The sequence below is a fragment of the Garra rufa genome, chromosome 12 (assembly GCF_049309525.1).
Source record: "Garra rufa chromosome 12, GarRuf1.0, whole genome shotgun sequence".
Classification (NCBI taxonomy): domain Eukaryota; kingdom Metazoa; phylum Chordata; class Actinopteri; order Cypriniformes; family Cyprinidae; genus Garra; species Garra rufa.
The window spans coordinates 31,815,531-31,840,283 of record NC_133372.1 but is presented as its reverse complement, the minus strand read 5'-3'; the positions used below and the strand labels follow the sequence as shown (position 1 = coordinate 31,840,283).

Sequence of the window (24,753 nt, the reverse complement as noted above, 5' to 3'; positions counted from 1 at the left end):
ATTTGCAATCACAAATATATCCTGTAGCTTTAAGAATACTGTCTGTGTTTGCTTCTCATCCTGCTGAGCTAATGTCTAAAGATGTCACTAGCTAGAGAATATAAAGTATTAGGGTCATTTTAGGGCACCTTATCAAGGTTATTAAAGGCCAGTGCTTCAAGCATTTCTGAATACTCTATATTTTACATTAACAACAAAATACAATTATTGTTATTTCAGTTTAATTCTTTTTGATTATTTTACCCATGTAACTTTTGTAGATTGTCACTTTTTGAAAATTAATTAAGTGCTAACAGGTTTTGAGAAATCTTGAAGAATATGTAATCAAGAAAGGTTTTCTAGAAATAAAAAATATTGTCTTGTTTTCAGAAAAAAAAACCAAGTCAAAATTAAGTGTGTTTTTGCTTGAAACAAGCAAAATAATCTGCCAATTGTGTAAGAAAAATAATCTTGTTTTCTGTTTGAAATAAGATTCTATTTGCTTACCCCATTGTTTTTTTTTTACTTAATTTTGACTTAATTTCTGAAAACAAGACAATAATTTTTACTCATCTAGAATCCTTCTTGGTTTAAGAATTTTTAGATATGTTGGCTGGAAACAAGACAAAAAATCTAAGTAGGAAAAACATTTTTGCAGTGTAATTCAGTTACTTCACATAGTCATAGATTTGAAATGCTAAAAGGCTATTACATTAAAGGCAAGAGTGCGCTGTAAATGTGATGCACAAACAAAATGGAAACCCTGACATTAGATATAAGATTGATTTAGACTTGGAATAAAATAAGCTGCAAAAACATGTTAGTTTAACTATATTAATGGTAACATTTCATCAAGTTGACCACCATTTTGTAGGTTTTGATGTTTCAATGTATTTGTGAGGACATTTCCTCAAAGATTTGGCTCTCAAGAGTTAGCTAAACTTGCGTATGTGCACATAAATACTGCCAAGTCAGTCCACACTAAACAATGTCATTTCACTGGAAAGTGTTTCAGTCGTGTATGAGCACGAAGGTTATTCTACAGGCTATTCACTATGGTGACCTTGTCGCATCTGTTTCCCTCAAGCCTCAACTCTTAACCTATGAGAAATCTTTTGTCCTCCGTTACCTAGACCTTGTCACTTCCTTTGGTTTGTCAAATGCTCTTTCCCTAAAGTCTACAGACTACAGTATGTCAAAAAACAGACAAAATACATATTATACATTACTGTACCTTTATAATTTTACTATGATTTTCATAACACTACCACTATATACACTTTCAATCTCTTCCTTAATTCGATCCATAGTAGGCTTGACAAAGTGTATAGTTTTTCATTTTAACCTAAACGAGTTCAGAGCTTATTAGGATCCGCTGATGTCCACTAAATTCAATCCAATTAGATCCACTTACAATCACCACCCATAATTAGCCCCAATACTGTCTTTACACTCATTAGTTTCTTTATTTGTACTCTCCTAAACTTGCTTCAAACACTGTCCTTATGAGAACTGCAATCTAACCCCCCCAAAAATCCAGGTTTTGTTCAGATTTCTCAAAAAGTCTGAAATGTCACAAACAGCCTGTAAAGGTTCATACCATAAATCCACAATAATGAAGACAGGAGTAATATGCTCTGTTCTTGTGTGCCAGAAATTGAGATAAAGCAGAATATAAGCATGACAACAGCTCAGGGATACTTGATTTGTTCAATGGTAAAGAAAATAGAGGAATTAGCAGAACCGCAACATGCAAAAAAAAAAAAAAAAAAAAAAGTGCAATGGAATAAACAGCATCGATTTGAATGTAAACATGTATATATATATTTATGAATTCTGTTAATGTTTCATGAATAAAAAGCTGGTGTGAGGTGTTTATTTGTTAATTTTTTAATGTATATCTCTCCCAAAAGAGCATGGGATGGCAAAATGCTGTACTTAAGACTAGAAAATAATAAGACTTGCCAGCATTTTGAACTAACTACCTATATATGCTCTGACCCAGTACATAGTATTAGCTTTACAATCTCATTTGGCTGTTGACCTATAGAGTCTTAACAGGTAATGTGTGGACCTGTCCTCAGGTGGACTGTTTATTCTGAGAAGTGTCTATGAGAATGGCTTACATATTACATAACATTATTACAGTATTTCAACATGCAAAAGTCTTTTCTGCGGTTATCCAATTAAATTTGGCACAGTTTTTTAATAAAAGGACAGCATTATCAACCTCCAGATGAGAGTTTTCACCTTAACTGAACAGTGTTTAAGTGCTTCTCAAAAGTGATTTAGAGAAGCATGTAGTTATGAATATGTGTTAGGCATGATTTAGTCAGAAGATTTGTAGCAATATCGATAGTGAGTTTGATTTTTTCTAGTCAGGGGAAGAGTAGAGGAGAATTGGCAGCTTGTAGGAATTTGCTGGGGGTATTCTAGGCTATGTGCGACTGTGTGACGTGTAGACGGTTGGCAGAATAATCCCTCGGTCTAGATGGTCGAAGTCAATCTTAATTGTGATGGAGACATCCGGCATGAGAGTGGCAGGATTAATGCTTTGCTACAAGATTGAATGTCATGATGGTGGGAGGGGGTGAAAGTAGAAAAAAAACCTCACTGCAGCTATTTTATGTGAAACAATCATCTAGTGGAAATTTTGTTTCACATTGTGTTGAATATGAATTGATTACAGTCTGTAAATGTATAATAAAAAATAATTATAGTGCATTACATATTTTCTTCCCCAGGACAATACAAGGGTTACACAATTTTTTCAAAAATATGCTTGTTGTCTTCAACTGAGATGCAGGTGTCTGTGAGAATCGCTTTTTTTAACCCTCACGGTCTGATCATATTATTCAACACAGGTGCAAATGATTAAATTTATTACCTCGGCTCTACACTTGGCAGAGTCAGAAAAACACACTCCCTGTTGATAAAGAACTCAGATATTTCCTCATGATTGACAAGTGTAGACACTTTCTAAATCTGAGAAATGAAAGTTGCCTGCATGCAAATCGCAATGCAATCAACTTACAAGTACAATCAAGCGTGGGTAACACTTATGCAACCTTATTCAAAGACAGTACTAAACAGATTACATTACATTCAAACTAATCTTCCAGGCACTCGCAGTGTGTGGTTAATAAATATCATTGCATAATCTAACATGGTGACAGTTATAAAGTGTAAACTTCTGGGTGTTTTTACAGATGCCTACCCTCTTTCAGAAGTGGTGTATAAGTGGACTAAAGGCCCTGGCAAATCTGTGGTAGTGGCAGAGGAAGGGTCACGTCTCAACCAATACCATCTGATTGGTCACACTGCTAGTACGGAAGATATCAGCACAAGTAGAGGTAAAGCATTTTCTCTGATCTGATTCCATTCATTGCAATGAGTGTCAGTGGTGCAAGATTTGTGATTCAACCTTACGTTCAGCTATCCCTTTAACTTTTAACTGTTTTTTTAATTTTCGGATCATCAAAGCTTGGTAAAAATTGGTCAAAGACACATAGATTTACTTTAAATTTCACCAAGATGATTACTCACTAAAAAACTCCCACAGATTATGTTTTTATGTCTTATTTTGGTGTAACAATGTGGTTATATCTAAGTGTGTGAGTTGTCTTCTTAATTTTTAAATTAGTCTTCCCATTAATGCCATTATATTGTTCATTCAGACTGATTCGCAAAAGCGCACAAACACGAGGCAGGATTTATCGCATCAACCAATTACAGCTGATCATAACCAGTCATATCCAATCATATTGTGATGGAGGCATTGCCTCCTCTCATGCGACTTTCTCCCATTTATTTTCAATTACCTCTCCACCAACCCCACTGCATGCTTTTGAGGGTGTCTGTTAAAAGTCAATGGTCTCAGGGGAGGCGAGAGAGATGCGGACGCCTGCTGTAACTTTACAGTGTTGCTGTTGGAAAACGTTTCTTTAGAATATATGTGACCCTGGACCACAAAATCAGTCATAAGGTTAATTTTTACAAAACTGAGATTTATACATCATATGAAAGCTCAATAAATACGCTTTCTATTGATGTATGGTTTGTTAGGATCGGACAATATTTGGCTGAGATACATCTGTTTGAAAATCTGGAATCTGAGGGTGCAAAAAAATCAAAATACTGAGAAAATCACCTTTAAAGTTGTCCAAATTAGGTTCTTAACAATGCATATTACTAATCAAAAATTACATTTTGATATATTAACAGTAGGAATTTTACAAAAAAATCTTCATGGAACATGATCTTTACTTAATTTCCTAATGATTTTTGGCATAAAAGAAAAATCTAAAATTTTGACCCATGCAATGTATTTTTGGCTATTGCTACAAACAAACCCCAGCGACTTAAGACTGGTTTTGTGGTCCAGGGTCACATATGTGAACCTGGCCCACAAAACCAGTCTTAAGTAGCACGGGTATATTTCTAGCAATAGCCAAAAATACATTCTATGGGTCAAAATAATCATTTTTCCTTTTTTGCCAAAAAATCATTAGGATATTAAGTAAAGATCATGTTCCATGAAGATATTTTGTAAATTTTCTACCGTAAATATATCAAAACATAATTGATTAGTAATATGCATTGCTAAGAACTTCATTTGGACAATTTTAAAGGCGATTTTCTAATTATTTCGATTTTTTTGCACCCAGATATTCAAATAGGCCAAATTTTGTTCTATCCTAACAGTGATGTATTAAAGGAGTAGTTAACTTCCACAACTAAAACTTACAGATAATGTACTCACCCCCTTTGTCATCCAAGATGTTCATGTCTTTCTTTCTTTAGTCGTTAAAAAAATTATGTTTTTTGAGGAAAACATTTCAGGATTTCTCACCATATAATGGACTTCTATGGTGCCCCTAGTTTGAACTTCCAAAATGCAGTTTAAATGCAGCTTCACAGGGCTCTAAACAATCCCAGACAAGGAAGAAGAGTCTTATCTAGTGAAACGATCGGTTATTTTCTTAAAAAATTACAATTTATATACTTTTTAACCTCAATCGCTCGTCTTTTCTAGCTGAGTGAACTCGGTGTATTCCGAGGGTATGTCGAAAAACTCTTCCTCGAGGGTAAGTCTCATTTTCAACATAGTCCTACATCGCTGTTTTATCTTTTTTTGTAAAGGGCATTTGACCTTCTTTGCATGTTCACTTTGTAAACACTGGGTCGGTACTTCTGCAGCAATGTAGGGCGATTTTTAAGTTGGTGGAGAAAATGAGATGGTAGTTTTTCACGCAGAGCTAGACAAGACAAACGTTTGAGGTTAAAAAGTATATAAATTGTACATTTAAAAAAAAAATAACTAATCGTTTCACTAGATAAGACCCTTATTCCTTGGCTGTGATCATTTAAAGCCCTTTGAAGCTGCACTGAAACTGCATTTTGGAAGTTCAAACTCAGGGGCACCATAGAAGTCCATTATATGGAGAGAAACCCTGAAATGTTTTCCTCAAAAAACAAAATTTCTTTACGATTGAAGAAAGAAAGACAACATCTTTTTGAAGATGTTTTGTTCTGGAAGTGAACTAGTCCTCTAAACTCAATTCAAAATAATAATAATGACTTAAATGACCCTTAAATGACCCTTATGACTGTTTTTGTGGTCCAGGTTCATTCTCTGGCTCATTCTTATGCATTATTTTCTGAACCAGAATGTGTCCATTTTAGTTTTATTCTCCTACACAGTGATGTTGTCTGTCTTAAATAAAGTGATAGCCCTCCTGTGATTATAGCTTTTTCAAATCAAGCTGGATGACAAATGAGTGATGAGGATTTCAGTCTGCCTCCCACTCACGGCCAGCTGTCTCTAGGACCGGCGAGAGTACAGGAAGAGATGAAGATGAGAGAGAGGGAGGGGAGAAAACAACACTTATCCCAAGCCATTGGGTCTGGAGGGTTAATCCTTGTGCTTCCCCATCAGTTGTGCTTTTACCATGTGACGTCGGTCGGCCGCCATTGGCTCAAGCCGGCGAGAGACACATGGGAGGCGAGCGAGGGGGAGAAGGGGGCATAGGCGGCATCTGCTTAATTCGGTTATGTAAAGATGACTGGTAATACACTCATATCATTTCTGCTTCTAGCTTTGTAATCATGTGTGGGGGGTGGGGTTGGGGGCTTCCCCATGTTCCGCCTTTATGGATGTACATATATGGAGAACTCTGCTGAGCTGGCATACACTCATATTCAATAAGACATTATCATGCTCAGTTATGCTGACCACGTCATGTTTTAAACCCTGCTGAGCCATCTCTCTTGATTTACACATCAAAGTTCTCCAACTGTCATCAGGTGGCCAGAAACACTTTTAGAAACAAGCTTTAAGGCCACGGTATTCCTTTCTGGCAGGACTTAACCTGTCATCCCTGTCTTCCGATTTTTGCCCTGGCTGACTTCCAGGACAAAGGTCAGCTGGTCATTACCGCTGCTAATCTGAGGTGCAAACCTCTTTACAAAGTTAAAAATAGATCCACCAGGACTTCATATCATGAACGCAGGGTCATTAGCTCAACTTAGAAAACCCATTGGAGAAGAATGTAAGGGAAAAAGACCTTCTAGAGTCTGCCAAACAGAGGGTAAAATTATCTCCAGTGGAAATGTCAACATTCAATCACTCGGCCCGCACTGTAAAGACATCCAGATAACCTGTCACCTTTTATTAATAAGAACTCCCATCCAGAAAATAGCACCTGCCCTTCCCAACTGTTTCGAATTTATTTAGAAGCTGACCCCCCTCAGGTGCTCATCCGTTCATGTTGACGTTCAACGCTGTGTTATTTTTCTTTGAGTGTAAGAAAAACAAACCACTCACCAGTTGACCAGCATGGCAGCGTTGTTCTCTGCTATGAATGGGAGTTCTCCATAAACACTCCAAAAGCTTAGCAGTAAAATCCACCACAGTCGCATGTTTGCAGCTCTCAGAAGAGTCCCACCCCGCAGGGCACATCCAAGGTGGAATATCTGAAATGGGGCACTGCCAGTTGTGCTTTCTTCCCGGTCATTGAAATAAAGGGGCGAGCGAGACGAATGGGAAACGTCGAGCCCCTCTTGACGAGGACATCTTTGCCCCCAGGGCCCTCACAACGTTCAAACTTTTCCTTGACTTCCAAGGTTCAACAGCTTGTCGTCCTTTTCATCTGATCCACTTGATCTGTCCCCTCTGATCCTGACTAGATTTTGCGCTTTTGCTCTGTTGTTTTCTCCCCTTTTTTGGTCCCTCTGTCTCTGTGAGCCGAAAAAGAGTATATCCTAAACGCGGATGGCCTGGCCTGACAGAATGGATGGAACTATTGAAAGAGCGAGAGACAGAAGAGTTTGTGTGTGTGTGTGTGTGTGTGTGTGTGTGTGTGAGAGAGAGAGAGAGAGAGAGAGAGAGAGAGAGAGAGAGCCTGCAGGATGCAGATTGTGACAAGGGATTAGTGGGACACAAAAATCCGATTTTGCCAGGAGAAAGCAGCAGTCATCAGTGGATTTTCTATAGTTTATCAGACTGTGTGGCTCAAAAGGATTTTTTTTTAAAGCTTCAAATTCAATCTTCACTTGGTTAACAGGATATATAATGTTTTTTCACTCTGTATTCTCTTTTCTATTCCAGTTAATGATTTACCTCACCATGTTCCAGTGCACAGTGTGACAGCTCTTAAACACAGCATAAATGTCACTTTTGTTTAGAATAGTTGATCGATTTATGCAGTTTTTATTCACTAGAACAAATTCAGATCATCTTTGTGGTCAGACAATACAGTAACTGTCCACTATCTGGTGCTATTGAGACCACAAACTAAAAGTCAAAAGTGCCTCCCTTTATACTAAAAAGAATACTGACAGTATTGTTGGAAAATTCCATAATCACATCACTTCCCATTTGTTTTGATTTGACTCATATTATTATGTCTCTGTTTTCCCTTGACTTGTTTCTCACCACCTCTCTCTCTCTTTTTCTCATTTTCTCTTTAAACCTCTCAGCTGCATTGCACTTATCCCCCCAAGAGTTTAATCACACTCTATCCCTCCCTCTCTTAGTCCCTTTGTTTCTTCTCTTACTTATTTTTCCATCACTATTTTCTGTTCTCATCCTTTCTCTCATTTCGTTCTTCTTCTGTTTCATTGTTCCCCCTGCAGGTCAATACACAGTCATGATGGCCCATTTCTACCTGAAGAGGAAGATCGGCTACTTTGTGATTCAGACCTACATGCCCTGCTTCATGACTGTCATTCTGTCCCAAGTCTCTTTCTGGCTCAACCGTGAATCTGTCCCTGCCAGGACTGTCTTTGGTTAGTGCTTTCTTTTTTATACACACACACACACATACAGGTATTCCTGTCATTATGGGTTCTATACAGTTCTTCTACTGTACAAACCCTATTTTATATACCCAAACCCTACCCCTCACAGGAAACCTTTTGCATTTTTAGATTTTCAAAACACTTCATTCTGTATGATTTATAAGCTTTTTTCCTCATGAGGACCTAAAAAAATGCCCCCACAAGGTCAAAATTAATGGTATTAATATACTGTTTGGGACATTTGGTCACAATGTAGGGAATCTACGCAAATCTAATCTCAAATCTCATTAATCTACACAAACAGGTCACCTCCCTCATGAATGGTGCCATTAACATTTTTATTTTTTAATATTTCTATATACCTTTCATTTTTTTCCATTTTTAATTTTTGTAACCTTATTACCTAGAAGATTTTGTCTGATACTTATTTTTAATTGTTAATAGATTTAGTTCTAGTTAGCAATAGCAATACTGATTAGCATGGCCCTGTTATCCCCCGTTGGTTAATGTGGTAACTATACCATCTTAATTGAGAAAACCAAAATTAGCTGTTTAGTATTTATAACTCAGGTGATTTGTTTGAAAAGTTAAGAAACTGCTAATACTAACCTTCTCTTGTTATCTTAGATTTCTTAAACTAAACTTTTTAGTAATCCAGAGTTTTGTCTAATTTTTTAAATTAACTTTCATTTTTGTATTTTCAGTTTTCATTTTAATTTATTTTTTGTATTTTTAAATAATTCTATATAGCTATAATTTTGTTTTAGTTTTTGTAAATTTAGTACTTTTTTAGTTAGTTGGCAAGGGAACATTCCTATTTCTTCTTTAAGTTTTTTTTTTTTTGAATGAAAGTCTTTTATCTAATTAATAGTTGTATTTTATTGTATTTCATCTTAAAAAGGCACAATATGTAAGATTTTCTTAATTAAAATATCCAAAAAACACTAGAACAGTGTTATATATTTTGTTGACTTGTTTACATTCATTACCCCAAATGTTTCCAAAAATGTTAAATCTAGAGCAGGGATGGGCAAATTTGATAGTGATAAGGGCCAACATTTTTTCTCCTTTATACCAAGGGGCCAGATTACTAATTCACATTCACACACCTTTTATACTGTCTTTGTTTTTTTAAGACAATTAAAGTATAATAAGTTTCATTTGTTTTTAAAGATTTTATTAACTTTTATTAAACTTAGCAGTTATGCTAATTCAGAAGGGAAATTTTGTTGTCAGTTGACAGCAATATTATCCGAACAAGCCAATTTTAAAAATCTCAATTGCATTGTCTGTAAATGTCAAGTCAAGTCAAGTCATCTTTATTCCTATTGCTCTTTTAACAATACAGATTGTGTCAAAGCAGCTGTACAGTATTAAAGGCAAGGAACCAAAACTGTCACTGACAGAAATGGAGAAAAAACCTCTGGAGAAACCAGGCTCAGTCGGGGGACCTGTTGTCCTCTGGCCAGATGAACCAGCAGTTTGTTCCATGTTGCAGCAAAGTCAGATTGTGCAGAGTATATACAACAAACAAATTAACAGAGGTCCTATTTTTCTGTTAGTGGCCTACAGAATATTCTCAAAACAACCTAAGAGGACAGTTAAAAGGGCTTATTCAAAAAAATTGTTATTCTATATGGTACTGTAATGTAACCGGGTATCTGCAGTATTTTTAAAAAGACCTTTAAAGACATTTTTAACCTCACATTTCTGTCATGTATTTGGCAAAAAGGTTTTGTTGACTATGAATTTTACCTTTGAAATTTGAGGCAAGCGCAACTCCCCGTTGTTTGTGTGAAGCGGTGTGATGACGATTTAAATAAAAGATATTCCAAACTTATCAATATCTCCTTGAACTTGGTAAAAAGATTTACCATCTTGACTGGAAAATACTGTTTTCATGGTCAGTTTTTCATTTATTATTCGCTAATGTTAGTGAATGTTTTCATTAGAGTAGATATGTAGACAGTAGAGATGCGCGGATGGGCTCAATCGTCACCCGAATCCGCAGCTTCAAATAAATTATCCGCCCGCCACCCACCCGCACCTATATTTTTCTCTGATTTAGATAACCGCACCCGACCCGCACCCGATCGTCATATTACACTTATTGTAATTCTTAGTTTTGCATGATGATATGATAAATTGATGGTTCCTGTTAACAGCAGATTGATTCAGCTGATCTGCAAATCGCTGCACACTTATACGTTTATCACTCATGATTTTAAGCCAAATCCATGCAGAAAAGAATAACGTTAACTGACATCTGGATGCGACTCTCCGCAATCTCTGACGAAATCGGTCGGGTTTTCTCTCTATTAGAGCCGCTCTGAACTTAGTATTTGAACGCATGCTTGGACTGAAGTTTACAGGGGTTCACCAGTTTAAGAAAGGTCTGAGCATAAAAATCTGCTTCTTTTCATTTTTAAGGTATTGTTTTCATTATAATCTACTGATTCAAATAAGTAATCAATAATAATTATAGCCTACCACTGCGCGCCTAGCCTGACATGCTTTCGCGTAAGAATGAACAGGCAGCATGGACGCATCAGGCAAAATCGTCAAATATATTTCAAAAGAAGCCGGCGCCACGGTCCTGACCACATCACTGTCTTTACTGGGTGTTTTTAGGGAATATTTCAATTTATTAACATGCGACTGAATTAGCTATTCATGTGTTAGACTGTCATGATTTTGGCTAATGCAGGACACTTCTGAATGATGCGCATCAGAGACGTGGGTAAACGCAAAGCGACCAATGCACTACACCGCTGCATTACCGTGCTCAATAGCATTAGCACAGGCATAACTCCCTTCAAACTTTATATGGAATGTCAACGTTTCTGTCACCAAAAACTTAGAACAGGCAAACACACACACGCACACAAATGAAATCGTCTCTGCCTGATGAAAAACATATTTAAAACACGTTAAAGTTTTAGAAAATGTAGTTAATATTTGCATCATTATTGATTTATCTCATCCACCCGCGACCCACCCGCAAATAATCAGAATGCATTTTTTTATTACCCGACCCACCCGACCCGCGGATTATCCGCAGCGCCCGCGGATATAACCGCCATCCGTGCATCACTAGTAGACAGCAACTTCCATGATTCCACACTCAATCATAGAATCATCAACCTATGCCTTTGTTTCTTTGTTTGTTTTGAATATGCGCCCTCTAGCAGCAATCACATAGTGTGCCTTTAGCTGTAATTAATAAGGGGAGTGGCTGAAAACTAGCGATCTCTCCTGGTTGGAGATAGTATTAACATCATAAACTGAAAGCTATCTTTACGTGACTTACTTTTCAAATGTTTTGAAATTTGATCATCCAAGTCTAACATGATCTAGCTGGCCATACTAAAAGACATTGTGGGCCGCCAGTTGCCCATCCCTAATCTATAGAAATAAGCCATTATAACTAGTGTCCCTATCTAGTCCCTTGTCACTACGGCACCTGCCAGTGACGTCGCCCTCAATTTCTGGTTTTATTTTGTAGAAAACATGAAAACATCAAAGACTCTTTACTATATTATGCATTTTATTAGACAGGTAATGAACGCATAAAGTAGCATTATAACAGAACTTTCAACACACTAAAATGTATTTAATATGATAAAACGTTTTTTTTTTCTTTACCCCACATATGCATGACCGGACAGAGCGGAAGTAGTCGAATATGACATACTAGAAGCTCTGCTGCTTTCAAGCTGTGTATTGCGCTCGTCTCTCATTAGCAATTGCTCCAGCGGCCTTGTTTCGCTTCCACGGCTTTCAGCCACATCCTGCTTCATAAAATAGTGATGTTAATGAATCTTTAATACATTAGCTCATATGATTCCACACTCAATCATAGCGTCATGAAAATATTCCTTTGTTTCTTTGTTTGTTTTGAATATGTGCCCTCTAGCAGCAATTACATACTGTGCCTTTAAAATCACCAAAAACTATTTAAATAGCTTTAGATAGAAATAAGAACACTGTTTAGCATGGTTCCATTAGCCTCCACTGGTTGATGCCATAACTACATCCTGCTAATGCTAATAGCATTCTCCAGTTATTATAGACTAAAAAAACTTGCACTTTTAAAATCTCATCAGCATCAAATATATACTCATCCAGATCTGATTGTATGCAGAGCCTTAGCCTTTTTTATAACTATATTCCCTTTTCACCTAGCATGTATGGATCCTCAGCTGTTGCTCCTTTTGGTATATCATTTAATGTTTTGCTTTGTACAGTACATCGATAATTCTCATCAAAATGGAAATCTGAATTGACTGATGCAATCAGAGCGAATGAAGAGCTAATCCACTCGGATGACTGTTTTTGAATTCACACCGCTGTTCTTATTCAATTCTGAGGCCTTGCATTGTATCTTGGCAATAATCAGCAAAGCGAGCAGACAGTCCACAAGGAATATGTGCCCACGCAAACAACATCTCTATGACTGGCCAACAAAGGATACATCAAAACATAACGCTGTCTCACACACATAAATATACAAATATCCATGAACGGAGCCTCAAAAGACCCACTCACTGAAATCGCACATGCGACAGTGTTTTATTTGCATAGCCTGAGGCTGAGAAATCCCCGAGCCGTATGCTTGAGGGACTGTAGTACCATACCTATTTATGTCTAAAAGTCTCTGTGACCGCTGCCTGGGGCAATCTGCAGATCTCCCTCTGACAGGGACAGCACACCTCCGCTCCTCACTTATCGAGAGCTATTCTCAGATGCTTTGCATAAAGAATTATAATGATACTGAGGGCATGTTAGATATAAAAAAAAAACAGTTGTATCTGAACTGCAGTGCTGCTGTGTTTGACCATTCAGTGCTACCTTCTATTCATTTTTTTCTTCGATAAAAAAATAAGGACTGCATTTCTGGGAATGAAAGAATCTTAATGTCAGTATTCCCAGCTGGCGTGCTTTGTTTTGTTGTTAAGATGAGTTTATGATTCATGAAACAATATTTTATTCATGCACAGAATTTTAAATATTAAAAGAATGATATTGGATGAAAGACAAAATTTCCCTGCTCACTGGTAGCGGCATTCGCAAAATGACTGCTGCTACTGAAATGTTTTGATGGATTACTGTGATTGTTTTCGCCACATAAATCATTTTATTTTATAAGCGTTATATGCCTGGATATTTTGTAGAAGAAATTGTGTTGTAACTCTTATACGTTTTAAAGAAATGTAAAATGTTAATGAAGCGTGTTGTTTGATTTATGGATGCAAACTTTAAGGAATTCGATTATAATGTCTATTAGATTTTTCATTTACACTACCTGTCAAAAGTTTGGATAATTTAATGTTTCTAAAAGAAGTCTCTTACGCTCACCAAGGCTGCTTTTATTTGATAAAAAATGCTGTGAAAACTGTAATATTTTACAATAGAGTTATAATTTAAAATAACTATTTTATTTTAATATATTTTAAAAAGTAATTTCTTCCTGTGATGGCAAAGCTGAACTGAATTAAACAGCTATTACTTAAGTCTTCAACTTTTTTGTAACATTATAAATGTCTTTACTGCCACTTTTGATAAATGAAATGTGTCCTTGCTAAATTGAAGTGTTATTTATTTGTTTATTTTTAAAATTGTATTATATCATGGTTTCCTTAAAAATATTAATCCGCAAAAATCAAAAGTTTACATACACCTGAATAAGATATTTAACATAAAAGACGTTTTCATATAGCCCACAAGAGAAAATATTAATTGAATTTATAAAAATTCCCTGTTCAAAAGTTTACATACACTTGATTCTTATTACTGTGTTATGTAAGGAATAATTGACGACGGGCAGTAGAATTCTTAGAAAATAATGCACACCCGAGGTGGTAATGCGGTCACGACGCGAAGCGGAGTGGCCGTTACACCTCGGGTGTGCATTATTTTCGTAGAATTCTACTGCCCGAAGTCAATTATTCCGCTTATACTACAGTTACCACATCTCAAGACATCGATCAAGTGATATATTTCAAAACATTCGTCCGGTTTTTATCCTTAAAACACTATTGTGAGTAGGATTAATTTCTTACGCAGCTCATTCAACAGCTTCGTTGCTAGTTCCAAAACGTCATTTTAGAACTAGTAACGAAGCTTGGGCTGTTAATAGCAAAATAATGCCGTTAATAATGAAGTTTAGACAGACCGAAAGACAAGCAGACAGACGGAAAGAGAGATGGGAGAGAAACTTAAGTGTTTGACTTTACCTCTCTCATGTCTGTGTCTCTCAAGGGTGACTGGCAGCATCATCTCTAACAGTTAAACTTTAAGTTCATTTTCTTCAAGACCACGCCGTTGTTTCCTCGCGTGAGAGCTGTCATGTCGTTTTAAGTCGTTAATCGTCAGAGCAGCGCTAACAACATTAGCGCGAATGCTAACGCGAGTGCAAACTGTACTGTTATGTGTGTGCGTCTGTGAGGTGAGTGAGAAGAGGGCGAGAGTGCTTTCCGTACATAATAAAACGTTATATATGGTGGAAAAAAACATGGAAATAATCTGTCGTGTTTATCCTGATGTTTACTGTATTTAGTTTGGCCAGTGTCATTGTGGGTTTTAGTTATTTTGCTGTTTTGGGCTGTAAGGACCTTTGAAATAACTGAAATCGTATGGCGAAGTGATATAGACATGCACTGCGGTCTAAAGCTGCCTGGAACTACGTTCGCCGTGCGTTTCCCTGAATATAATGCACACCTCTGGAACGTTCGTCAGCCAATCAGATTCAAGCATTCAACGGCCCTGTAGTATAATACCTGAATAATCCACAGTTGTTGTTTTTTTTAGTAATTTAGTAATTCTTCAGGTCCCATAAATTTTTTGTTTTTTCAGCATTTTTGTGTATTTGAACCCTTTCTAGCAATGGTTGTTTGATTTGAGATCCATCTTTTCACACTGAAGACAACTGAGGGACTCATATGCAACTATTAGAGAAGGCACAAACACTCACTGATGCTCCAGAGGGAAAAACTATGCATTAAGAGCCAGGGGTGTAAACTTTTGAACAGAATGAAGATGTGTACATTTTTCTTTTTTTTTTGCCTAAATATCATCTTTTTTCATTTAGTACTGCCCTTCAGAAGCTATAGAAGATTGTTTCCCAGAAGACAAAATAAGTTAAATTTACCCTGTTGTTCAAAAGTTATCACCCCCAGCTCTTAATGCATCATATTCCCTTCTGAAGCAAGTGAGCATTTGATCTTCTGTAATAGTTGCTGAGTCCCTCAGTTGTCCTCAGTGTGAAAAGTCTATGTAAAAAAAAGTGTATGTAAACTTTTGAACTGGGACATTTTTATAAATTCAACTATTATTTTCTTATGTGTACTATATTCAATTTAGTGAAATACTTTATTTAGGTCAGTACTCAATAAAAAATAACATGCATTTTGTAAGATCCCTCTTATTTTGGTAAAATTATTTACTTTTTCGCAGATTCTGCAACTTCTGACTTTAACTGTATTAGAATGATTTCTAAAGGATCATGTGACACTGAAGACTGGAGTAATTTCTGCTGAAAATTCAGCTATGCATCACATGAATACATCAAAATAGAAAGTTATTTTAAATTTTAATAGTATTTCACAACATTACTGTTTTAACTTTATTTTTGATCAAATAGATTCAACCTTGGTGAGCATAAGAGACTTTATTATTAGAAATTTTGAATCTTTTTAAACTTTTGAATGGTAGAATATTTAATTAATCTACTTATTTGTTTGCTTAAGAGAGCTCTTCATTTTATAATATTCAAAATATCCATGTGTTTGATCATTCACAGGTGTGACCACAGTGTTGACCATGACCACCCTCAGCATCAGCGCTCGCAACTCTCTCCCCAAAGTAGCATATGCCACCGCAATGGATTGGTTCATCGCAGTTTGCTATGCCTTTGTGTTCTCTGCTCTTATTGAGTTTGCCACAGTCAACTACTTCACCAAACGCAGCTGGGCATGGGATGGAAAGAAGGCCTTGGAGGCTCAGCAACCTAAAGTAAGTTTAGTATGTTTCATACGTTTGTGCATATGTGGTGTTCAAGGAAAACATCAGAAAGAGTCTTTGTTGAGTGCAGTTGCATAACATGACAGTTCAGTCCTGTTTGACGCGAAGGCTACAATACATCACGATTATATAATACTCTTTTTCTAATTGTTTTGAGACACCCGGACAGCTTGAGAGTGCTCAGTCACAACATTTCAGATGGTGACACTAACTCAAATGTCAACTGCTTTATTAGATGAGCTGTATTTGTGTTAGCTGCTGATGGATGTCACATTTTGAAATTCTACAGGATGAATATTTAGCCTTTACCCAGAATGCCCTTCAGACCAGCCACTTCATTGAGATTTCTGAGAGCTGCTTGTTTGATGTACATGTAAATGCCAGGTTTCTCCTTATGCAAGATCTATTTTTACCCAGGTGGTAATTTTTCATTCGCAGTGGACAAACAGAATTCAAAGAGCGGTCAGTGCACATGTCATTGTGGTGAGTTTGTTAGTAAAGGCTCTACAGTCAGACCTCTGAAGGTCAGATCTGGACCTCGAGCACAGCTTTCTTAAATGTCACCCTCACTTTTTTTTTTATCAAACACCAACTTATTCCTCCTCTCCTGCTGAGGAGTCTTTCTAAAACCTAGAGCCCCTGCTGTGGGGTCCTTTTTTAAGAAAGATCAGGATTTGATGTATACAAAATACTGTTCATTACTAGCATATACACCGCCGTTCAAAAGTTTGGGATCAGTTTTTTCAAGATTTTGAAAGTTTTTAAAGAATTCTCTTTTGCTCATCAAGGCTGCTTTTACTTAGTAATATTTTGAAATATTATTACAGTTTAAAATAATGGTTTTCGATTTGAATATATTTTAAAATATAATTTATTCATGTGACGCAAAGCTGAATTTTCATCAGCCATTACTCCATTCTTCAGTGTAACATGATCCTTCAGAAATCATTCTAATATGGTGATTTATTCATTTTATTATCAATGTTGGAAACAGTTGTGCTGCTTCATATTTTTTTGGAACCTGGAATTCTTTTCTCAGGATTTTTTGATGAATAAAAAGTTAAAAAGAACAGCATTATTTAAAATATAAATCTTTTCTAATAATTGACATCATGTTTTATCAATTTAACACATCCTTGCTGAATAAAAATATTAATTTCTTTAAAAAAGAAAGAATAAAAATGTACTGACCACAAACGTTTAAACGGTTGTATATATTGTTATAAAGATTTCTATTTTAAATAAATACTGTTCTTTTTAACTTTTTATCAAAGCATCCTGAAAAAAAAGTATCACAGGCTCCAACAAAATATTAAGCAGCACAACTGTTTTCAACACTGACAATAAATCATCATATAAGAATTATTTTTGAAGGATCATGTGACACTGAAGACTGGAGTAATAAGGCTGAATATTCAGCTTTGCATCACAGGAATAAATTTGATTTTAAAATATATTAACATATAAAAAATGATTAACATTGAAATAACATTTCACTTACTGTTTATTTTTGATTAAATAAATGCAGCCTTGATAAGCATAAGAAACGTCATGAACAAAAAAAAAAAAAAACATAAATCTTACTGATCCCAAACATTTGAGCAGTGTATATATGTGTATATATACTTCTATTCAAAAGTTTGGAGTCAGTAATTTATTTTTATGCTTTTGAAAGACTGTCTTATCTCTTTTGCTCCCCAAGAAAAATACACTAAAAAAGTAATATTGTAACAATTTTAAATAACTGTTCTCAATTTGACTTTAAAATACTTTAAAATTTAATTTATTCCAGTGATGCAAAGCTGAATTTTCAGCAGTCATTACTCCAGGCTTAAGTGACACATGATCTTTTTTGGAATTCTAATTGTAAATAAATTCTGATATTTCAGAATTCAGAATTTCAGATATTTCGGGAATGCAAATAAGATAATTTTGATGAAATCCGAGAGCGTTCTGACCCTGCATAGACAGCGTTGTTTGCAAGCAGGAATGCACACGTATGCATTGTGATACTGTTGTGAATGTGCATCAGAGACTGATTGGGAAGAGAAAAAAACATTTATTTACAAATTGTTGAAGTCGTTATTTTTGTTTTCTTTGCACACAAAAAGTATTCTCGTAGCTTTATAAAATTAAGGTTGAACCACTGATGTAACATGGAATATTTTAACAATGTCCTTACTACCTTTCTGGGTCTTGAAAGTGGTAGTTGTGTTGCTGTCTATGCAGGGTCAGAATACTCTTCGATTTCATCAAAAATATCTTAATTTGTGTTCCAAAGATGAAAAAAAAGATGGTCTTATGAGTTTGGAACAAAACAGAATTTTCATTTTCAGGTGAACTATCCCTTTAAAACTTATAATACAGTGCAAAGACTTGTATGGACTATTTTAATGAAGCGTTTGCACCCGCATTTAGACCTGAAAGCTCTTTTCTTTTAAGCAAGGATGAATTGTGAAAAAACGGTTTGGCTAGAAGCAACTCAGAACCTTTTGTCCGCCACCCCCACAAGCTGGCATGGTGACAGATTACCTCTGCCCACCTGAAAGTACTGGAACATAAAAGCAATACAGCAGGAGTTTCAGAGCTAGAACTGCTGCTTATTTTCTTTTCAATCTAAAGTAATCATACTGATTGTTGAAAAATGTCCTTGAAAGCGTTATAACATTCATGGATGAACGAGAAGATGTGTAATTGTGATAAACTAAAAGAAAGTTCGCTTGGAAAAGTGCCTCAAAGTCGTTTACACATATCCTTGAGCCAAGTTCAATCCACTCTGTCTGAACCGCAGTCTCGACCGCTCCATTATTGTACTGTCGCTTTATTAATTAATCTCTTCTGCTTTGCCCTGCAGAGGCCATTGTTTAATGTTCAGACTCAGATCTCTGTTAGCCATGACTATATTTCACCTTTAAAAGGTGGTTTCACCTTCAAACTGGTTCATTATCTGGGCTTTCTCTGAGCTGATAGTTGGAGCTTTGTTCTTACATTGACAACCTTGTTTAAAGTCTCCTGACTATAACAATATCTTCTGCTTTCTCAACCACAGAAAAAAGACCATCTTGCGCTCTCAAAAAAGCCAAACAATGCCTGCTCGTCTGGAGTTAACTTCACCCCCAACATCACAAAGGATGCAGCTATCTCGACCATCTCCAACAGCACCACTGTCCAGTTAAAGAGCGCTGAGGCCAAGCCTGCAATGGACCCCAAAAAGACCTACAACAGCGTCAGCAAAATTGACAAGATGTCCCGGATAGTGTTCCCGGTCCTCTTTGGGACTTTCAACTTGGTCTACTGGGCCACATACCTCAACAGGGAACCGGTGATTAAAGGAGCCGTTTAGCCCACGCAAAAAAAAAAAAACAACGCCACCGCGACACGACATTTCCTGCACAACCTCTTTTTCTTCTCCACTTCAATATTCAACGACAAGCTGACCCTGCAAAAAACGATGCCGAGCACTTATTTACTGCACCTCTCACTTCGCTAATCTATACGAGGAGTGCTCCTGTTGAATTTTTCCTCCTGATATCATAAATTGCATGATAGATTCAAAGCTCTATGGGAATAAATTGCCATATCTGCCTTGACTTCCTACTTTATATTTCCCCGGTTTCCACTGGTTATTGCATTCATCTTCCAATGAATTGAGCGCCACACAAGCTACCATCTCAGTCATGAAAAGACGTGAACAAAAATGAATGCATTTGGCATCAACATTTATCACAGTATAAATTATGAAAAGAAGTACAGCAAGGCCAAATGCTATGCAAAAACCATTTTCTACTATGTTGCAATGGGTAATTGCTTATTCTGAAACCCTTGCTTTGTATTAATGGACTTGAGGCTTGTCTTCTTTGTTTAATAGCTTTAGCATCAACGGTGTAAGGCAGACAGATGCTATGCTAAGTTTTTAGCCATGCTAAAAATGTTGCCTTCAGAGGGATTGCTTTATACGAGTGCTCGGGAATGTCCCGCAATTACGATTTCACTTTCGTTTGTCATTTTTTCTAAGCTTTTTTCAAGTAGCTAAATAGAATTGTGCACCTTAGGCAGCTTTTCACTCTTTAGACCAAGATATCCTGCGAGTTGAACAAGGTTGGGTTGCAGGTAAGACTTTCGAATCATTTGTACATAGCTTGTGTATGCTTTGCTTTTAACGTAGACGCGGCTTAACATTAGTGAGGAAGAGCTGAGAATGGTTCCGATACGCTACTCTAATGTGCAGCCTGAGCGACATGAATGATGGTGAAAATGCAGGTTGTATTGTAGGCTTTGACAGAATGTGGCATTTCTTTACAGTTAATAGTTTTTAACTTGGCTTTTCATGCTGTTTATGTGACAGCCATTTTCTTTTCTCAGTGTTGTAAATTGGTCAGTGGGTTTTGAGGTTGGAACGAGTCAGCAAAAGCCTTAAATGTTGACACCTAGTGATATTTGCTTTGCGCTACCATGTGGACTAATGTGAAATGATCAGGTGAAAAGGTCTGAAAACAAATGAAAGAAACATTTAACTATTCATACATTTTTCAGATTCTTAAACAGAGAATGAAGGTCAGGTATAAAGTAGAAAGGTGGAACCTGCTGTAGTCAAGCATGTTAAAACGGATCTTCTTGAAACCGAAATGTCACACCATATTGCCATCTCTGGCCTTCAACCGAAACGCATGGCTGCTTATTTGGGGAATGAAATGGAGGAGCGAACAATGACCTTGTTAGTGCGAAAGTACGACTCAGTAAGATTCGGTTTTTATCCTGTAATCATTCTATTCTGAACTTGTTACATGAAAGTGAGACGGCACAAAGAACTACTGTAAGTGACCCCACGGATGATGTGTAGCTCATTAAGAGGCCAACTGTAAGAGCCATTAAGCTCCTCTGTATGCCACTCAGGCCTATAGAAGAATGAATCATTAAAAGAGTGCAAGTGAGTCAGTAATGTGCCCTTTTACAACAATGGATGTTTCCAGAAATGTACAGCTGTTCCTCAAAGCATACATGTCTGAAGCAATAAATTCTGCCTGATATGTTTCTTGACCAACTTCTGTGATTACTTCTGTTTGAGTTGCTCAAAATATATCTCCTAATTGCAAATCTTTAGAACTAACCTGACCCAAAAATTCAGAAAATTCCAAAAATTTAAAATTCAGTCATTAAATACTCATACTTATGTTGTTCCAAACCCGTAAGACCTCCATTCGTCTTCAGAAACCAAATTAAGATATTTTTGATGAAATCCGAGAGCTTTCTGATCCTGCATAGACAACAACGCAATAAAGATCATGTTCCATGAAGATATTTTGTAAATTTCCTACCGTAAATATATCAAAACTTAATTTTTGATTAGTAATATGCATTGCTAAGAACTTAATTTGGACAACTTTAAAGACAAGTTTCTCAATATTTAGATTTTTGTTGCACCCTTAGATTCCAGATTTTCAAATAGTTGTATCTCAGCCAAATATGGTCCTGTCCTAACAAACTATACATCAGTTGAAAGCTGAATATCTATTCAGCTTTTAGATGATACATAAATGTTTGATTTCACATAGCTTCACAACATTATGGTTGAACCACAGATGTCACATGGATTATTTTAACAATGTCCTTACTACCTTTTTGGGCCTTGAACGTGTCAGATGCGTTGCTATCTATGCAGGGTTTAGAAACCTTTCAAGTTTCATCTGAAAATATCTTAATGTGTGTTCCGAAGATGAACGGAGGTCTTATGGGTTTGGAACGACACAAAGCTGAGTAATTAATGACAGAATTTTCATTTTTCAGTGAACTATCCCTTTAAAGCCAAGTTTAATTTATGGCCTACAAGGAAATGCTCCCATACAGATGATCTTAAAGGAACGATGATCAACAAGGACATTATTTACATCAAAAATAATATGCAGTTCATTTGCTTTGGTTAATACTGGACCATGTGCCACAGGATTGCAGGGGTTTTATGTTTATTGGGTTCATGGCTGCTCTTCACAATCTCATGGCACATGAAGCTTAGTATGATATTGTCCTAATGGAACGGTTGCTGCAGAAGCCACTGTAACTGTGGAAGAAGGATTCTTCCTAGGATTACTCCTGGGATTATACAAAACACACACACATGCATACGCATGCACACATCAAGACCAGAGTTCCTGGAGCAGGGAGGATATGGAAACCTTCCTCTGGTCCTGTGCGCCGGCAACATCTGGCCCACATCTGTTTGTGAAGGATTTAGCTTTACTTAAGTTGCTTTTCCAACCAGTGCTCCTATACATGGTATCAAATTAAACCAGCAGCAGTGCGATCAAGTAACTGCATTTTGCATTATGTGTGTGATATTATATGCTCTGGCATATCGCTGGAAGCTGGCGGCTGTGTTCAGTTTGTGCATAGAATATACAATTGAGATATTTCTGTGCTTTTTTAAGTATGCTTTATGGATGTTATTTGTTGTTATTTTCCTTCAGAGTCACACTGACATTTATTTGACATGTCACATTCTTGTGGGTTTAGAGAAAGACTTTATTTTAATACATGTAAGGCAAGTGTAAACCACTCCAATATACTAAACTCATCCCTCACACAATAATGCACAGCGTGCCAATGGACCTTAAACCTTTAATCCCCTGAGTGGTGGAGTGAGAGCTTGGAATCCTATTCCTGGTGCCGGACCGGAATTCCGCTAGTGTACAGTTGAGAAACTGTCACTCAGAAATGTCATTACAGATTTATGTTTGTATCACGAAGAGCTACCCAGTTATTTCATTGTATTGCTGAGTAAAAAACATCTTATAAAAATGAAAATGCATTTTGCCAAAGGGGTTTTGGTTATGTCACTATTTTGATTTAATCTATTGTGCAAAGATGGCAGCTAACCCTTTAAAGTGATAGTGGCATGCTTGGTAACATAGAAAGTGACAGATAAAGCAATTGTCAATGCTTTAAAAGCTTAGTAGGCTATTCAAAACACTTGTACACTGTAATAATTTCATCATTGTTATTCATAATGTCTTTTCAATAATTTCCTCTACTTTTTCTACTTTTTTATTTTTTATTTTATTTTACTTTTAAGGTGTGTGTGATTGAGATTTGTTTAAATTCAAAATGGTGGTTTTCAAGTGTGTTTTTTTTTTTTTTCGCTCGAGGGTTTGGCACCAATTTACATCCAAAAGTTATGTTTTTAATTTTAGTGAGTTAAAATTGACAGCGCAGGCTGTTTTCTTGTCAAATATTTTACCCTGTGGTTAGCTGCACTCATTTTTTATTTGGTTCAGTGTGTACTTATGCTTTACTCTATCTGCATTTCTGTAATCAGCCACAAGAGGATAGTCTATCATGCATTTGAACTGGCCGAGTTCATGCTCTCACTAACCCAAAAAGGGAGACACCATACCGTCATAAAAACTTGAAAACAACGCGAAATAGGTCGACATGTAGTTTTATGTGTTATTAAAACTGAAGTGTGTAATTTCATATATGTTAACATACTTATTCTATATTAAAAGACTTAAGACATTTCAGGAGGATTTCTCCTAAAAAGTGTAACCACTATGTTGCAATGTGGTGTTACCAAACATTCGCTTTCGACAAGTCATAGTGTCAACCAATAGCGTGCGTTTGGGGCGGGACTATCTGTTTGTCCGACTAATGGAAGACGGGGAGTCCACGGGGAAACCTATTTGAAACAATCGCCATTTTATAAATTACTAATTTAGTTTTTTGACAAAATGAAACAGGACTGCTTTAAAATAATCAAAAATAGACTCCTTTTTAGTACAACAGATACTGAACCTTCTAGAGAGAAGTCAGAAGAAAAATCTGCCAACACGCAGAGCATAGCTAGAGAGAAAGGGGCTTGTGTTTTTTCTCCAAAGTGCGTGGGCGACTGGGAGCTGCCTGTGGTGATAAATGTCGGCGCTGTCTCTCAAATATTATACTGCATATGTGCACCTGCTCACATACAGACACAACAATGCGAGGACAACGTATGGATAGACGTTTCTCTAGCTTTAAAGGTTAAATTAGCTGCAGTCGTTATGTATATCCGACTCGGAGAGTAAAAGAAAGAAATAAAGAATGACGAATGACATTTCACAGGCAATAATATGGCAAACGGCAAAGTAGAGAAAAAAAAATATTTGTTACTATATTTATTTGTTACTAGAAGCATCAGAATGTATGTAGTCTGGTGCATTGCATTGAATAATACCCTGTAATAATTAATTCGACTCCAAATTGGTTGATGACATTTTCTTCACCCTCAATCTTGCTCTATTATCGGGTTAATCGCACTGCGATCAATGCACGTGCAAAGTAATTACAGCAATTACGCGCCAATTTCCATTTCGAACTCAGTCCGCGCGGTAATCGTTCACCTAGCTGATAGCGATACTGTAAACAGCCGCTTTTTAATGTCTCTCCTCGACGGTGAAAATATCAGATGTGCCCGAAGAGGAT

At 36.5% G+C, this 24,753-nt stretch overlaps 2 protein-coding genes across 2 annotated transcripts in view; one reads left to right on the top strand and one right to left on the bottom strand.

Annotated features, from left to right (window-relative positions):
- gabrb3 (gamma-aminobutyric acid type A receptor subunit beta3) overlaps nt 1-7,283 on the bottom strand; it is a 97,000-nt gene extending 89,717 nt beyond the window's left edge. The window contains exon 1 of the mRNA XM_073851305.1: nt 6,806-7,283. Within this exon, the coding sequence (XP_073707406.1) occupies nt 6,806-6,900 (95 nt within the window). The 5' untranslated portion in view covers nt 6,901-7,283. The remainder of the gene's footprint in view (nt 1-6,805) is intronic.
- gabra5 (gamma-aminobutyric acid type A receptor subunit alpha5) overlaps nt 1-21,339 on the top strand; it is a 42,599-nt gene extending 21,260 nt beyond the window's left edge. The window contains exons 8-11 of the mRNA XM_073851307.1: nt 3,189-3,332; nt 8,116-8,268; nt 16,082-16,293; nt 19,352-21,339. Of these exons, the coding sequence (XP_073707408.1) occupies nt 3,189-3,332; nt 8,116-8,268; nt 16,082-16,293; nt 19,352-19,645 (803 nt within the window). The 3' untranslated portion in view covers nt 19,646-21,339. The remainder of the gene's footprint in view (nt 1-3,188; nt 3,333-8,115; nt 8,269-16,081; nt 16,294-19,351) is intronic.
- The last annotated feature ends 3,414 nt before the right edge of the window (nt 21,340-24,753 follow it).